This window comes from Chenopodium quinoa, unplaced genomic scaffold (assembly GCF_001683475.1).
Source record: "Chenopodium quinoa cultivar QQ74 unplaced genomic scaffold, ASM168347v1, whole genome shotgun sequence".
Lineage (NCBI taxonomy): Eukaryota > Viridiplantae > Streptophyta > Magnoliopsida > Caryophyllales > Amaranthaceae > Chenopodium > Chenopodium quinoa.
The window spans coordinates 5,252,161-5,268,456 of NW_018743792.1; the positions used below are offsets into that span (position 1 = coordinate 5,252,161).

The 16,296-nt window shown below is 39.0% G+C and overlaps 2 protein-coding genes across 4 annotated transcripts; one reads left to right on the forward strand and one right to left on the reverse strand.

Moving 5' to 3' along the window:
- Positions 1 to 6,096: 6,096 nt before the first annotated feature.
- Positions 6,097 to 8,995, reverse strand: LOC110685221 (AT-rich interactive domain-containing protein 4-like). Of its 3 annotated transcripts, XM_021861707.1 has the most exons (7): positions 8,800 to 8,884; positions 8,305 to 8,376; positions 7,505 to 7,787; positions 7,369 to 7,425; positions 6,975 to 7,006; positions 6,678 to 6,725; positions 6,097 to 6,356 (listed from the first exon to the last, which is right to left on the reverse strand). In XM_021861707.1, exons 3-7 carry the CDS (start codon positions 7,688 to 7,690, stop codon positions 6,347 to 6,349), a joined length of 333 nt encoding a protein of 110 aa, XP_021717399.1. In that variant the 5' UTR covers positions 7,691 to 7,787; positions 8,305 to 8,376; positions 8,800 to 8,884; the 3' UTR covers positions 6,097 to 6,346. The 3 variants fall into 3 exon arrangements, with proteins under 3 accessions (XP_021717399.1, XP_021717397.1, XP_021717398.1); XM_021861705.1 differs by lacking the exon at positions 8,305 to 8,376 and having other exon boundaries at positions 8,800 to 8,995; XM_021861706.1 differs by lacking the exon at positions 8,305 to 8,376 and having other exon boundaries at positions 6,666 to 6,725; positions 8,800 to 8,995.
- Positions 8,996 to 15,423: 6,428 nt separating this feature from the next.
- LOC110685117 lies at positions 15,424 to 16,065 on the forward strand. Its single transcript, XM_021861579.1, has 2 exons — positions 15,424 to 15,544; positions 15,710 to 16,065. Exons 1-2 carry the CDS (start codon positions 15,424 to 15,426, stop codon positions 16,063 to 16,065), a joined length of 477 nt encoding a protein of 158 aa, XP_021717271.1.
- The last annotated feature ends 231 nt before the right edge of the window (positions 16,066 to 16,296 follow it).

The following is a 16,296-nucleotide window of genomic DNA, read 5'->3' on the forward strand; positions in this document are numbered from 1 at the left end:
TTGGGCGGGTTGCTAGTCCGCGTAGTGTCGGACATTACGAAACCCGACAGCGGTATCGGAGCCGAGCTCATTTTAATTATTGTAACTAATAATTAATTAAGGTGATTTAAAATGGATTTAAATTCTGATTTTTCTTTCTAATTAGATTAGAAGGTCGTTTTAATTAGTTTTAATCTCGTATTTATACTAATTTTGGCCAACGAACCCAAATTTCGACTCAAAAATAGTGATTTTTGGGTTGAATCGATGTTCTAAATCGTTTTTGACCCTTTTAAAGGGCTGTCCAGAAGCCAAAATTCACCAAGAAACATGTTTCGAGGGAAATTTCGTTTTTGACGAAAAATTTTAAATCTTTAAACCTTGATTAATTATGGCATGTTAAAGGTAGATTAAATATATGGTTGCATCACTAATATACTACAATTATAAACCTTATTAAGCGTTTTTATGAAGTCATAATTAGTGCTTAATTTAGTGAGTTCATTTTTAACATAAACTTGAAATTTTGATGTATTTGCAAATAAATTGCTTCAAGTGTGAAAGTTTATGGTGAACTTGTAATTTTGAAGTCCCTTTAAAATGTTAAAGATCCAATCTTTAACTGTTTATTTGGTTGGAACTTTGCTTGCTAAATTCATGTTGAACTAATTTTGGATTTCGTCATTTTGGTTGATTAAAGTCCTAAAAGTTCAAAACTTGTGATTGAAATTTAATTAATCTTCATATTGGATGTAATTTTTCAGTTATACACAAGTTAGTGTTGGAAATTTTTCATTAGATGAATGGGTTTATTTTTCCAACCCCTTTAATTCTGTCATATCTCATTATTAATTTATGTTTGGTTAGATTAATTATGAGTATAGCCCTTCAATTTTGTAGCATCAAGATTAACCTAAATTAATTTAAAGAAAGGTTCTTGAATTAATCTTGGTTTGTGCACTAAAATTGAATTTATTTAAGTTACACTTGTTATATTTTCATTATTGCTCAATGTTGATTATAAGAATAATTTAGAATCAATTTTATGTCACGCATATATCGGGATTAAAATCCCGAGATAAAAGCATGTAAATCGAGGCAAGAATCGCCTAAGCACAACCTACGGCTAGCCGGGCTGCTTATGCAACCCACATGTGGCTGCTGAGGTGCGCATGGAGGTGCTCATGCCTCGAAGTGCTGCTGCTGTGTGGCGGGCCTGGTACACGCTATATGCATGCTTAATGCATCAAGAATGCGTGGTGCTGTGTGGTTGTTGGAAGATGCCCGCAAGTGCTGCTGGGCAGCAAGGCATGCGAGGTCCAGCAAGCCAGCCACACGCTGCTTGTGCCAGCATGCATGCAAGCATGCGTAGCATGCTGCGAGGCTGCTGGTACCAGCAAGCGTGGCGTGCGCTGCTAACCAGGCATGCAAGCAACCAAGCACGCACAACCATGGGCCTGAGTGCCTAGCAATCCTAGCCCCATGGCTTGGATGCTAGGCACTCGATCATTTGGTGCGATAATTGGGCCGTTTTATTATTTATTTAATTATGTTGACGAGGCTAGGCCTCGGTTCCTCCGGCACTTGCAAAATAATTTGACATAATATGGGTTAACCGGCTTAATTAATTGGATTGATTAAGTTGGATGCAAAATTTAGTGGGAGCTTTGTTAATTACTTGAACTAATTGCGTCTTAATCACATAAAATGATAAATACCTTTGACAAGTTTTAATTAGGCGCGTTAATCGGATTAACCACCTAAGTTAGTTACTAGTTTGCGCGTGTTATGCATTGTTACTTGTTTTTCGTTGTAAAATGAATGGGCCATTCACAAATAGTGAATGGATGAATGAAATGTATATTCTCTCATAGGTTTTGTGAAAATGGCAACTAGTGGGACCCAACTAGGATAGTAAATACGGACTGCAATCCGTTATGTATTTTTGTAAATCTAAATACGATCTGCGTACCGTTACGTATTTTTGTACCCTAATATTTAGATTAATTCTAGTCATAGTGACTAGTAGTTGCATATTTGGTGAAGATGTCTCGAAGACGACGTTTCTAAGAAGACAAGCCAAGAAGTTGCATCAATGACCCATGGAAATTTGAAGACTCAAGGGGTCATGCTAGTTGACAAATGCATCTTTAATTCTGTTCTATATATAAAATTGTGTTTATATATGATTAAATGGTATAATAGATGCATGTTTAGGATTTCAAATGTTGCGATGATTATTAAAGTTCACTTAAATCAACCAACATAGAAACCCTAGGTCCCTATAATATTGAGCTAAAATTTGCCATTCCAAGAACAACACTTACCGAACTAATGCGCGTAGTGATGGGCTACACCAAAGCGAGGCATCACTACTTTCCTAGGAACATAAGGTATACTAGGTATACAAGGTTGTCTTAGTTAAGCTCAACGATATCAGTAAGGATACCTTAGATGTCGTTGAAATAGAGATAAAATGTCATGGAAGCATTAGATGCGACGTTTTATCGAACCAAGAGTAGCTTGGAGCTATTAGCAATTGGATTGCTTACCTTAAAATATTAAGTGTTAAGATAAGCCAAAGCATGCTTAATCACTTTTTGATTTTTGGGATCTTGGAATCGTTTTATTTTCGCCTAAAAGGGACTAATATTAATGCGTGGATAAAACGCTCAATAAGATTGAAAATTTGCATGTATGCTTTAAATTTCAAACTTATTGGTTTATGAATGCTTTTTCATTTCAAATTCTTTCAATTGTAGAAACATGTCTACAAATAACTCAAACAACAACTCTATGTACCGGAACTCCTCGACAAGTTGGCTTTTAGCCTTAACTTAGTTAATTTCAAGGAATAGGAAGAGGAACTCAGAAAAACTCTTCGGAATTGTTCCTTGGAGTACACTCTTGATACTCCCATTCCATGCTTGTTCTTTAAGGGAATTATGCGCGATGAGGCTCATGATGCATGGTCTTCTGATTACAAGAAAGTCTCACGACTAATGGCTAATTCCATCCCGGAAGAATGGAAAGAAAAGCTCTCCTTCTATTTTTCGGACATGTTCCTCAAAGCACTTGAGGACGTTGTCAATGTGAGAGTCACCAAGAGTCTCAATGGCAACTATGATGGACTCGTGTTTTATGTTACTAGGTCACTCTCGAACATGAAGATAAAGCCACCGGAAGAAGGTTGTCTTGCTAAGGAAAGGCGTCGGCTTTGGTCAAGGGTCTACAATACCAAATTGAGACTCGGTATGGCCCTCCGACCTTATGTGCTTAGAATGACTAGGCTCTTCAAGCACATGGAGCTTCTCAGAATCTCATTGGAAGATGAGATGGCGGGTCATATCTTACTTGCTTCACTCCACTCGGGCTATGATGCACTTAGAGTGCATATAGCTCCGGGAAAGGAGACACACTCTTTAAGAGAGGTGGTGCAGCTACTTCACTGAGCCACCTCCTATGGAGTAACCGAAAGGCCCTTAAGAGCAAGGAAGAGGGAGTTCGAAAACAAGGCGAAGATGCGATGCTTCTATTGTGGTGGGAAAGGCTACTACAAGAGGGCATGCAAGATCTTCTGAAAGGACGAGGAGGAGAGGAATGTTTCATCTACCTCAGGTATCTTCATTAACACTTGTGTATAAGGCTGTTCAATGGTATTGGATACCGTGTTTAAGTCACTTTATGCTCCCATTTCAAGGACCAAGTGAGAGGGCTTCACAAGTGGATGTGCAACTACGAGCGGACGATAAAGATGGTCTTTTGTTCGTGCTTGTACATTTTGTCCATGGCTTGTAATTAACTAATCTTTGTTTATCATGCTTTTGAACATACTTTGATCTATGGTGTTGGACACCGGGTTATATTGATCACAAGACTATGACAATGGTTGTTTTGAATGTCTAGCTTATATGTTCTATGAAAATTGCATATTTTACATATGATTAGACAAACAAGCTTATAATGTTAACAACACTGCCAAATGAGCTAAGACCATCGAGTCGAATCAAATCTACTTGTTGCATTGTCGTCTTGGCCACATTAACATCAAACGCATCAAGAAACTTCTTCATGGCGGTATTCTTGACTCATTCAACTTAGTCGTTTAAAAATTGCGAAGGATGTTTACTAGGAAAGATGATAAAGCAACCATTCTCCAAGTTAGGTGAAAGGGCTAGTAACTTATTGGGTCTTATACATACGGATATATGTGGACCAATGAGTACACTCACAAGGCAAGGTAATCAATATTTCATCACCTTCAGCGACGACTATAGTAGATATGGCTATGTCTACCTTACGTAGAACAAATATGAATCTTTTAAGAAATTCAAAGAGTTTCAGAGTGAATTTGAAAATCAGCTTGGCAAGAAAATCAAGGCACTTCGATCTAATCGAGGTGGCGAGTATTTGAGCCACGAATTCGACGATCACTTGAAAGAAAATGGTATTCTTTCAGAATTAACACCTCTCGGAACTCCACAATGGAATGGAGTATCCGAAAGGAGGAATCGAACCTTGTTAGACATGGTCCGATCTATGATGGGTCTGAGTGAACTACCTATCTCTTTTTGGGGATACGTACTACTATCCGCGACACTAACACTGAACCGTGCTCCATCAAAAGCTGTCGAAAAGACTCCATATGAATTATGGACGAAGAAACCTCCAAGGTTGTCTTTTCTTAAGATTTGGGGTTGCGAAGCATATGTCAAGAGATTAATTTATGACAAACTTCACCCAAAATCAGACAAGTGTTTCTTTGTGTCACACCCAAAAGAAATGAAAGGGTATTACTTCTACAACAAATCCGAGAAAAAAGTGTTTGTTGCTCGTGATGGTGTCTTTTGGAGAAGGAACACCTTTCCAAAATGACAAGTGGGAGGAAAATCGAACTTGACGAAGTTCGAGAGGACGAGGAACAAAGTCAACCTGACAAAACTGACAATGATGACATTGGTCAAAGTCAATCTGACAATGCAAATGCTCAACCTATTACCCTGCGTAGGTCGCAACGACCAAGATCTCAACTAGACAGATACCTCGGTTTTGTCTTAAGCGAAGATCAAGACATCCTTATTATGGATGGAGATGAGCTAGCGACATATAAACAAGCTATGACAAGCCCCGACTCTGCAAAATGGCAAGAGGCCATGAAATCCGAGATGAACTCCATGTTTGAAAATCAAGTCTTGGACTTGGTTGATTTGCCCGAAGGTTACACACCTATTGGTTGCAAATGGATTTCAAGTTGAAAACCGACAAAGATGGAAATTTATCTATATACAAAGCTAGATTGGTTGCAAAAGGTTACAGGCAAATTCATGGCGTTGATTATGATGAAACCTTTTCAACAGTCGCCATGCTTAAGTCCGTCCGGATTATCCTAACAGCTGCTGCATATTATGATTATGAAATATGGCAAATGGATGTCAAAACAGCCTTCCTTAATAGGATTTTGGAAGAAACTGTGTTATATGACACAGCCGGAAGGTTTTGTTGTTCCAAGCAATGCTGGGAAGGTATGCAAGATTAAGAAGTCCATTTATGCACTAAAGAAGGCAAGCAGAAGTTGGAATCTGCGATTCGATGAAGCCATTAGTAAGTTTGGTTTTATCAGATGAGTCTTGTGTTCACAAGAAGGTCGGTGGGAGTGAGATCGCATTCCTCGCATTATATGTCGATGACATATTACTCATCGGAAACAGCACTAAACTGTTAGAGTCCGTAAAGGTCTGGCTGGGAAAGTGCTTTTCAATGAACACTAGGCGAAAAAACGAATTCCCCACCGGTTCAAACCCCCCCTTTCCCACCGGTTTTGAACCGGGTTCTATTTGGGGGGTGCTAAAACCCCATAGATTTCGCACCGGTTCAAAACCGGTGGGAAAAAGTACTTTTCGCACAGGTTCTTAGGGAAAACCGGTGCCAAAAACTAGACTTTTCGCACCGGTTTTTCTTAGAACCGGTGCCAAAAGTTTCCAAAAATATCAAAAAATAAACATTTAGCACCGGTTCTTCACTAAAACCGGTGCCAAAAGTGCCCCAAAAAATTTAAATTTTTTTTTTTTTTTTTTTTTTTTGCATTTTTTTCACTTAGATTTTACAAATATTTATATATAATCATAATATACATAAAACACATATATTTTCTTCAATATTTGTGTCATACATCCATTAAAGAGCACTACATCTTTGATAAATAGAAGAAAGAAAACAGACTGCAGACTGCAGACTGCTCCCACTGACCCAAGCCTGCAACAAAGAATGAGACAGCACAGCCACACCACGACTAGCAACCCAAGCAGCAGCTACAAGCAAAACAGCAACCAGAAGAAGCTACACCACAGCTAGGCAGCCAGTACCAGACCTAGCACGAGCTGTCAAAACCAGCAGACCAACAGCACAACAGTGCAACAGCAGCACAAACATACATCAACTTGTCAGTAAAGCAGCACTAAACACAATAGTGCAACCACAACAGCAGATAGCAGGCAGAACAATAGACCAGCAGGCAGCAAAGTTTGCATACCATTTCTCATAGAAATTATAAGAAAAGAATCGAGTTTTGAGTTCTAGAAAATGGAAGGGAAATAAATCTATATATTAAAAAAAAAATAAAAATTCAATTGTCATTCCTTAATTTGCCTCAAAAGCAAAGATTCTAATGATTTAAGAAGCAGCAATACCTTAACAGTTACCTTGCAAACCAGATCATAACATTGTCAACAGCAAAGATTCTTCTGACACTGCAGCAATCATAACAGGGTTTAATATTGTGGAAAAACCAGTAGTACTAACTTCTGGAAAGGAATCAGCAACTACAAATAATCACTCAGGTTCCATATTCAGCAGATCAAATGAAAAAAGAAACTGACTGAAGAAAATCATAACCATGACAAAAGGGGTAGTAAATCATAACCATGACTGTTTAGTAATCACCCTTCAACATTGGAAAAATAAGCAGCAACATCACCAAGCATACATTCATACAATACCTGAAGCGGTTCTGAAACTTGCTCCCACGCATCTGAAAAATTAAAAACATATTAGACAGTAGAAAAAATATATATATATATAAAAATAGGAAAAATAGACAAGCCCTTCTAATTTTCCCAGCCACATTCATGACAAGAAATTGCCCTAAAATTGCATTCAGCACCATTCATGACATTCAGTGCATTGGAACAGACATGATAGACGTTAAAGAGGCATGATATGGAGAAAACCGGCATAAAACCTATTGCTCAACCAAGTGTCCATATGTAAAAATACAAAATAATCTGTACTGAAGATGAGCTCCATGCTTATACATGGAGGGAAAAAAACAAATAAATCGAGTTTATAAAGAGGGAAAAAAAAGAGGGGGGGTGGCTGAATAGGTGAACTTACCTCTATGCCCAAAAGTGGATTCAGTCCATCCTCCAAACATCCCAACAAATATGCATCCTACAAAAGAGATGTGTATATTAGCAAATGTCCTTTTCATAGCCATGAAACAAGCAGGCTTCATAATTCAGTGACTCACCAATGAGCATGCCACCCCACAGACCAAAAATCTCACACTCACTTCATCGTCATGGATTTTAACTGTAGAAAGATTACTCCCAGAGCCATCTTCTTCATCACCATCATTAGCCTCGGTCAAAGCAACTTCAACAATGGGAGCCTCCCCAAGAAGAGATGCCCCCCCCCCCAGATTACAACCAGCCATTTGGCTGTTCCGGGGAACCACTACATTGTTCCGAATGCAATAAAGACTAAATGATGCATGAGCCAGTTGGAAAGCATCCCAGGTATGGCAGGGCGTACTGCATGGAAAAAGAGTTAAATTATAGTTCATAAACATATCAACATGCATAAGCAATAAACACCACACAATCAGGTTTTTCTCCATGCATTTGATCAATAACACAGGCCATATACTGATATTAACTGATCCCAAATTGAGGTACTCTAAAGCTTATTCACCTCCAGCCTTATATAAAAAGCTCTCCCTGAAGCTCCTTGGGAAATTAGGAGTTCTGTAAGTTTAACAGATGGTTAAATGTTTTTTTTTTTTTTAAAAAAATCTTTTATTTGAATATTCTCCCACATCAGAGACAAAACATACTGTCATCAAGAAACCTCTTATTGTCTTCAAATTCGCTCTTTATCATGCAAATTTTGGCCACAATAAGCTTGAGACATAATTTACTATTGTAACAACCACTACACCATTAGTACAATACTCCTACTATCACATAAAAACTGATGAAACATGAATCTCAGTTAGACTGCCAGATTGTGCAACACGTAAAAACAGGGGGATCAGTTGAGTGAGATTACATGGGAAATGATTTTTGCACTCCTGGTCCTTTAAATCCCTATTGCCCTTTCATTCTTCTTCATTCTTCGAAACTGTGTAAATGATTGTACTAATTACATACATATGTCTAAACTGTGTAAATGATTGTACTAATTACATACTTGTAGCATGTTAACAAGTGACATAACATGAATAGTAAACCATGGAATGGAAATAAGCTGTATATAATTTGCTTCTCCAAATATAATAGCAGTACTAAAATATGTTTATATAATCAAGAGGACAATATTATAAACTACTCCAGTAAGAAGTTGAGAGACATGAAATGCTATGTTTATGATCCCCCAAGCCAGCTGTTGTTTCTCAATTATCTTTACCCGCCGTCATAACTGCTCATCCAGGTAATTCACACACATTGTATAATTGCATACAATATCCTCCATATTTCAATTTTCTACACTAACAGTACAGTATTATTCATTTATTCCAAAAAATAATTAAATTGAAATTATTACCTGAGGTAAGTGATTGTAGATGCTAGGCGTTGAATTTTGGTATCAATGAAACTAGAATTTTGACCTCGACCGCAAAGCTTGTTGATTGAATCAATAAACCTAAAATGATTCTCAATCGAATAATCAAACATCGAAACTTTGATTTCCGAAGCATCGTCGGTAGCTAGTGAATCTTTCATCCATTCTATAATACCAAATTTAATTTATTACTTTTTATCAAATAAAGAAATCTAACTGACAGTGAGAACCTTTCATATTTAATAACAAAGTCACATTCACAGACAAATTGCTTAAACATATACAAAGTCTTTTATGAATCCAAACAAATCTTAGAATAATAATTTTCTTCACCACTTTGCAAATTGCGAGCACCACTTCATTGAAACCACCTCTACCCACATTCGATATGATAAGATACACAAGAATGCCCAATTCTCAATAAACTTAAGCACACTTTACAACCCAGTTTCTCAAATAATTTTTTTCACTACATTCTAAATTGAAATTTTAACTTGTGAAATTTATCATAGCAAATGAAATTAGAGAAAGTTATCAATACCATAAAATCTATCAGTAAGATTCCCATAAGTCAAAGCAAACAACAATTGTATAACACAACCATAAAATCAAGGACAACAATACATTTATCATCTCCTATTGCAATACCCCAATGCAAAGTTTCTTTCACCAGAACTCCAATTCTATTAACCCAGTAATCTTGCAATACCAGCCTATTTTCCTGATCTTTTCGCGGTGATTCTTTTGTTTTCCAATCGCGGTTAGTAAACGAGTATACAAAGGCAACCAACTCGGGATGAGTTAAGCACTCAGGAAACTTAATGGCAACAATGTAGTAGTCCTTATGAGATGAAACATAACCAAACCCAAAACTAAGGTTATCATGTAACAATGGATCAGTAGGAATATTAAATCCTTGAGGATTTTGAATCTCAATAAAAGTATCAGCATCAGTACGAAGAATAGGATTAAAAACCACAAAACGAAAATCGGCATCAGTACGAAGAACAGGATCATAAACCGACAAAGCTAAACCGTTACAAGAACCAACCAACCAATTCAAAGGTTCATTATTAGGGCATTTGCTGAAATCAAGATTATTCGAAGCAATAAAACGATTATTAGGGCCAAATCTGCAGAAATCAAGATTGTTATATCCATAATCAAGAGCCTCAAAGTTGCAAGAATAATCAAGGGTAAGAACAGACCTCGAGGAGAGAGAAGGCAAATGCGTAAGATTTTATGGTTTTGATAACATAGAACAAATTCACGAGTAATTCCATTAAAAATCAATCCAATAACACATTAATAACACAACCAGATTCGACAACCCTAAAACAACAACAACAAAATCAACCAACAATTCATCAATCGCAAACAAGATCAAAATCAAGAACAGCTAAAAAAAACAAAATCAAAACCAAATGGAAGCGAAATCGAAACAAAAAAGGAGCAGCTTCAATGGAGGTGAGAAAGCTCATATTCGGCTTCAATGGAGAATAGAGCACGATTCAATGGAGGCGGAGGTGCTGCTTCAATGGAGTGAGAAAGCTAGGGCAACCACTTCAATGGAGAAGGTGAAATTTCGGGATTCTAGATAGAGAACGAAGGCGAAAACGAGAGGAAATTAAAAGACCCTAACATGGAAAGAAAGAAGATGAAAATTAAGCAGCCCGATTTTTTTTTTTTTTTTTTTTTAATTTTGTAATTTGTACCGGTTTGAACCGGTGCGGAAAATATAATTTCGCACCGGTTTATTAGGAACCGGTGGGAAAAGTATTCTCCCCAATCCTGTCCATTTCTTTTCCCACCAGATTTCAAGAACCGGAGCAAAAAGTGCGCTACGTAATTCATTTTTTCTACTAGTGGAAGGACTTAGGAGAGGCACAGTACATATTAGGCATCAAGATCTACAGGGATAGATCTAAGAGGATGATTGGATTGAGCCAAAGTACTTATATTGATAAGGTACTGGCACGATTCAACATAGAAGGGGCCAAGAGAGGGCACCTACCTATGTCACATGGCATAACTCTCAGCAAGAAACAGTGTCCACAGACACCTGATGAGCGAGAGAGGATGATTCAGATTCCATATGCCTTGTTTATTTGATCTATCATGTATGCCATGATATGTACTAGGCCGGATGTATCGTATGCCTTGAGTGCTACGAGCCGATACCAATCAGACCCAGGAGAGGCGCATTAGACTATGGCCAAGAATATCTTAAAGTATCTGAAAAGGAACAAGGATAAGTTTTTGGTCTATGGTTGTAGTAATGATTTGGTTATTAAAGGTTATACCGACGCGAGCTTTCAGACTAACAAAAACGACTCTAAGTCACAGTCAGGGTACATATTCTACCTTAATGGAGGAGCGTTTAGTTGGAAGATTGCTAAGCAAAGCACCAGTGTAGATTGTACAACTGAAGCCGAATACTTGGCAGCTTCGGAAGCAGCTAAGGAGGCAGTTTGGATTCGTAAGTTCATTAGTGAACTTGATGTTGTACCCTCCATCAAGGGTCGGATATACCTCTATTGTGATAACAATGGAGCTATTGCTCAGGCTAGAGAGCCAAGGGAACATCAGAAGGTCAAACATGTCAAGCGGCAATTTCACATGATAAGGGAATGGAAGTCCGAGGGTGAAATCAGAATTTGTAAGATTGGAACGGACGACAATGTTGCCGATCCATTGACTAAACCTTTGCCTTAAGTGAAGCACAAAAAGCATGTTGAGGCAATGAGAATCAAGCATATTGGAGATTGGCTTTAATTTCTCTGTATATGTGTTTTAGTTAAACTTGATGTCTTAATGTAAAACACTATGTTAAATTATTCGATTTTGGAGCAATTAAATTTTCTACAAATTTATTATTACTCCATTTCTATTTAATTGTGGTTTAGAATTAAATAATGAGTCTGTTCAATTTCTGAGAATATTCAAAACAGGGTATCAAGACCATGTCTTGGATAAAGAAACACTTGTTAAGTAAACATTGAATATTTCAATCGAAATCCCTAATCAAGGTCATTTAAACGATGGACGATTAATAACCACTTAAGATTAGTGTGTAGTATGATTTATAGCACCGTTTCTTGTGCTATGAAACACTTGTTAAATCATTTTCACAGGTATTGGTTTAGAACTATACCGGATTGACCTATGAGAATACTTTAAGAGATATAAAATCGTCATAAGTATATTTCTCATCATAGCTATCAGAACCTTTTACCACGACCATGAGTATTGTAAGTTCTCTTGTTTGAGTACTAGTCCGTTTTTGATGTTGTCAAACGTCTGCCGTAAAAGGGGATTATAACGACAACACCCAGGCGACTAGGTCCTCTTAGTACGGGAAGCTAAAAATACAAGACTGGGACTGTCCCCCTATTAATAATAGGCAACATGTCTTTGTTGTTTACAAGGCCTCTTGAAGAGCGAGACTGTGAAAATACATGGCCGTGCTCAGATGAAATTAGAAATCATCTGCTAATTGACAGTCGAACTCGGAAATCGAGAAACACTTCTGGACGTAATAAGGATGACGAAGAATCTTACCTTATAGTTCATGAAGAGACATTAAGCGACATAGGAAAAGGGCTATACACTAATTGCACACTTGTCCGGAATGACAAGTGGGAGATTGAAAGGAATGGTGTCCTTCAAACAAGTGTATTATTCCGATAGAGGGTTTGGAACTATTAGAAAGATAATTCTTTAGTGAGGTCAAGTGATTGGAACGCCTAGGTGGAGGCCTCTTCTGATCAGTAATATTAATGTATAATTAATGTTACGGCTTAATCCTGACTGAACCCTTCAGGTCTTACCCCAATCGAGTAACTACTCGGAGGCGACGAATCAATCCGAAGGATTAGATGAGTCATTAGACTATTATCAACAAAGACGTCGGATATCGAGCTTAGAGCATCGAAACCGAGCGTCGCAAGTCAAGTCGAATTTTGTATTTAACGAGATGTAGAATAAAGCAAGCGACAAGTACGAGCTAAGCCGTAGCCTCGCATTGGCATAGCCATGCGAGTGCTAGGCTAGGTGAGGGCACCAATCGCATGCGTGCTAGCGTGGTGGGTATCGCACCCAGCCACACGCATAGTCGCAGCTAGGCTGCGCTTAGCATGCAAGCATCACAAGCATGGTGTTTTGCGTATGCGTGCTATAGCTATGTGTGTTTGCTAGCATGCTAGGGATAGCGCCCAGCCCATCGCAGCAGCATTGCACTCGCATAACAAATGCATCGCTAGCAGCGTGTTGTGTGCGTGTGTGTAGCTGTGCGTGCTTGCTAGTGTAGCAACACCAAGCAGTAGCAGCTAGGCCATGCCTCTCGCACAGCAACACGCATCGCAGCAGAAACCCGCATTGCGTGTGTGGCCTGCTCACTGTAGGCATGCGTGTGCGAGCTGGCTGGGCAGCCCAGCCTTGGTACTAGGCGCCAGCTGGCCTGCCTTGGGAGCCAAGGCAAGCTTCCAGCCAGCCATGTGGCGTGGTTAGCACCGGTCAAATATGGGGACCGGTCTTGGTGTTTGGCTTGGGGAGCAAGGAGTTTTGGTCCCCCCCCCCTTTGGTGGTCCTCACCAACCCTTGCTCTCCATATGGAACTTGGAGCTAGTTGATTGCATTACATTTTATTTTGTTTTTGATTAAAATAAATTGAGGGAAAAATGAAATTCTCCCACATTGATGGGAGAAGGGAGATCAAGGCTCCCTTCCCTATTAATACCCAAGTTTTGGGTTTCGGAAAAATCACTTGAGTTGACCTCAATAAGGCATCTCATCATTAGTGATAAAACCTTTAAGTTCATAATACTGTAGTTGTATTTGGTCAAGTCCCGACTAACCTTTGGGATAAAGACCGCTCGGGTCTGGTCGAGGGTGCGAGCCATCGAAGGCCTTCGCACTTACGAGCTTAAGCTTTCAACTAAGAGCTCGTTATCGAGCGAAGCACGCTTCGAGGGTAAGATTGTCTTTTCTCTTTCTCTCATTTTTGTTGTTTAAATATGTGATTTCATGTTTAGTTGCTTTAATTAGTGGGCGGGTCTTGGGCGGGTTTCTCTTCCGCGTAGTGTCGGACACTACGAAACCCAAAAAAATGTGTGTGATGCTAGTGGAGTTCCAAGTTGGAACTGGTGGGGTTGTATGGTTGGCCCAAAGCGACGCAAAAATATCGTATACGGGACCTTCTGCGTAGTATTCATGCAGGCTGCTCTATTTTGGTGACTTTAATGAGATCTTGGGGTTGAATGAGAAGAGTGGAGGGGCGGTACGTCGGGAGAGGCAGGTGGATGGGTTCTGGAATGCATTGGAGGATTGTGGCCTCCGTGATCTTGGGTATAAAGGTAGCATATACACTTCGGAAAGGGGCACGTTAATAAACACTTTGGTGTGGGAAAGACTTGACAGATATGCCACTTAGAATGGGTGGTGCTCTATGTTTCCGTTCGCATAAGTCATTAATTTCCCTATATGCCATTCTTATCATGCTGCTATATTATTGAAGTTTGGGGACAAGGATGAGTGTGATAGGAAGGGGAAAAATTTTCGGTTCGAAGCCCTTTGGCTATCATACGACGAGTGCAGCAAGGTGGTCTCTGATGTGTGGCTGAGCAGGGTGAATGAGCCGATTCATATAAGGATAGCGAGGGTGGCTGAGGACCTCTCCTTTTGGGCAAGACATAAGTTTGGCAGCATTAAACAAAAGATTAAAAAAGCTGAGAAAAGGTTACAGGATGTTCAAGGAGGATGGCTTGATGCTCATCGATTGGAGCAATGCAATAATATCAAAAAGGAGATTGATGAATTAAGGAGGCTTGAGGAGTCATATTGGCACACAAGAGAAAGATCGAATGAGTTGCGGGATGGAGACAAAAATACGAAATACTTTCACCATAAAGCAAGTCAAAGAAAGGCGAAGAATTTTATTTCGGGCATATATGATGAAAATGGCGAGTGGAAGAGCTCTGTGAATGATATTGATGGCATCATTGCTGGGTATTTTAGGGCTCTTTTTAGTTCTGATGACTAGACTAGCTTTGAGGAAGCGACACCTGCTATTGTGACTCTTGTCTCGGATGAAATGCGTGGTAATTTGGATGTTGAACCGACAGAGGAGGAAATTCTAGAAGCTTTATTCCAATTGCATCCGAATAAAGCTCCCAAACCGGATGGTATGCATGCCCTATTATTTTAGAAATTCTGGAATATTGTTAGTAGAGGCATGATTAATTTTGTAAAGGGGTGGTAGCATGGAGAAATTGACTAAGGAGAAGAAGTAAATCGAACCTGCATTGTGTGGATCCCGAAATGTAATGAGTCGAAGAGGATGACAGAGTTCAGACCAATTAGTTTGTGCAATGTTTTGTACAAAATAATTTTTAAAACTTTGGCAAATAAAATGAAACACATGCTTGGTTCTGGTTATTTCTCCAAACCAAAGTGCTTTTGTGCCAAATCGACTGATTATAGATAATGCTCTTATTGCCTTCGAGATTTTCCATTCTATGAAGAGGATGGGTCGGTGGCTTTGAAGTTGATATTAGTTAAGCGTATGACAGAGTGGAGTGGTGCTTTTTACAGAAGGTTATGCAAAAAATGGGGTTCCCGCAATCTTGGATTGATCGTATCATGAAATTTCTGGCTAGTGTGTCTTTCTCCTTTAAGAATAATGGTAGTATATCCGGATCGTTGGTTCCTACCCGTGGTCTTCGACAAGGTGATCCTATATCCCCCTATTTATTCTTAATTTGTGCTGATGCTTTCTCTACTCTGCTAGCAAAAGCGGCAAATGAGAATTTTATTCATGGTGCTTGAATTTGTAGGGGGGTCCCTAGAATTTCCCATTTATTTTTTGCGGATGATAGTATTCTTTTTGCAAAAGCTACATTGAATGAATGCTCAAAAATTGCTGACATTATCAGTGTGTATGAAAGAGCATCTGGTCAGAGTGTCAATCTCAGTAAAACTGAGGTAGCTTTTAGCAAATGTGTGTCTGCGGATCGACAAAGGGAAATAACGGCTACTCTTGGGGTTAGGGAGGTGGATAGGCATGGAAAATACCTTGGCTTGCCTACGATAATTGGAAGGTCAAAGAAGGAGATTTTTGCTAGTTTGAAAGAGAGGATTTGGAAGAAATTACAAGGGTGGAAAGAGAAATTGTTGTCTCGTCCGGGTAAAGAGGTTCTTATAAAAGCTGTTGCTCAAGCAATTCTCACTTACATGATGAGTATTTTTTAAGATCCTCGTGGCCTTATTGATAAGATTCACTCAATTTTGGCTAAGTTTTGGTGGGGTTCAAAGGGGTCGGAGAGGAAGATGGATTGGCAAAAATGTTAGTCTCTTTGCCTCCTGAAGTCAATGGGGGGAATGGGGTTTTGGGATTTGAGAATTTTTAACCAAGCTCTACTTGCTAAACAAGGGTGGAGGCTTTACAATAATCCGGGCCCCTTTCTTCACAGTTTGTTTAAG

Coding starts and splice junctions, on each gene's coding strand:
- LOC110685221 (XM_021861705.1), bottom strand. CDS start 8,978: ATGAAAGATTCACTAGCTACCGACGATGCTTCGGAAATCAAAGTTTCG. Junction 7,426..7,504: donor GTGGGGTGGCATGCTCATTG/GTGAGTCACTGA, acceptor TCTCTTTTGTAG/GATGCATATTTGTTGGGATG. Junction 6,726..6,974: donor AAGTTTCAGAACCGCTTCAG/GTATTGTATGAA, acceptor TGATTGCTGCAG/TGTCAGAAGAATCTTTGCTG.
- LOC110685117 (XM_021861579.1), top strand. CDS start 15,424: ATGGGGTTCCCGCAATCTTGGATTGATCGTATCATGAAATTTCTGGCT. Junction 15,545..15,709: donor TACCCGTGGTCTTCGACAAG/GTGATCCTATAT, acceptor TTTTTGCAAAAG/CTACATTGAATGAATGCTCA.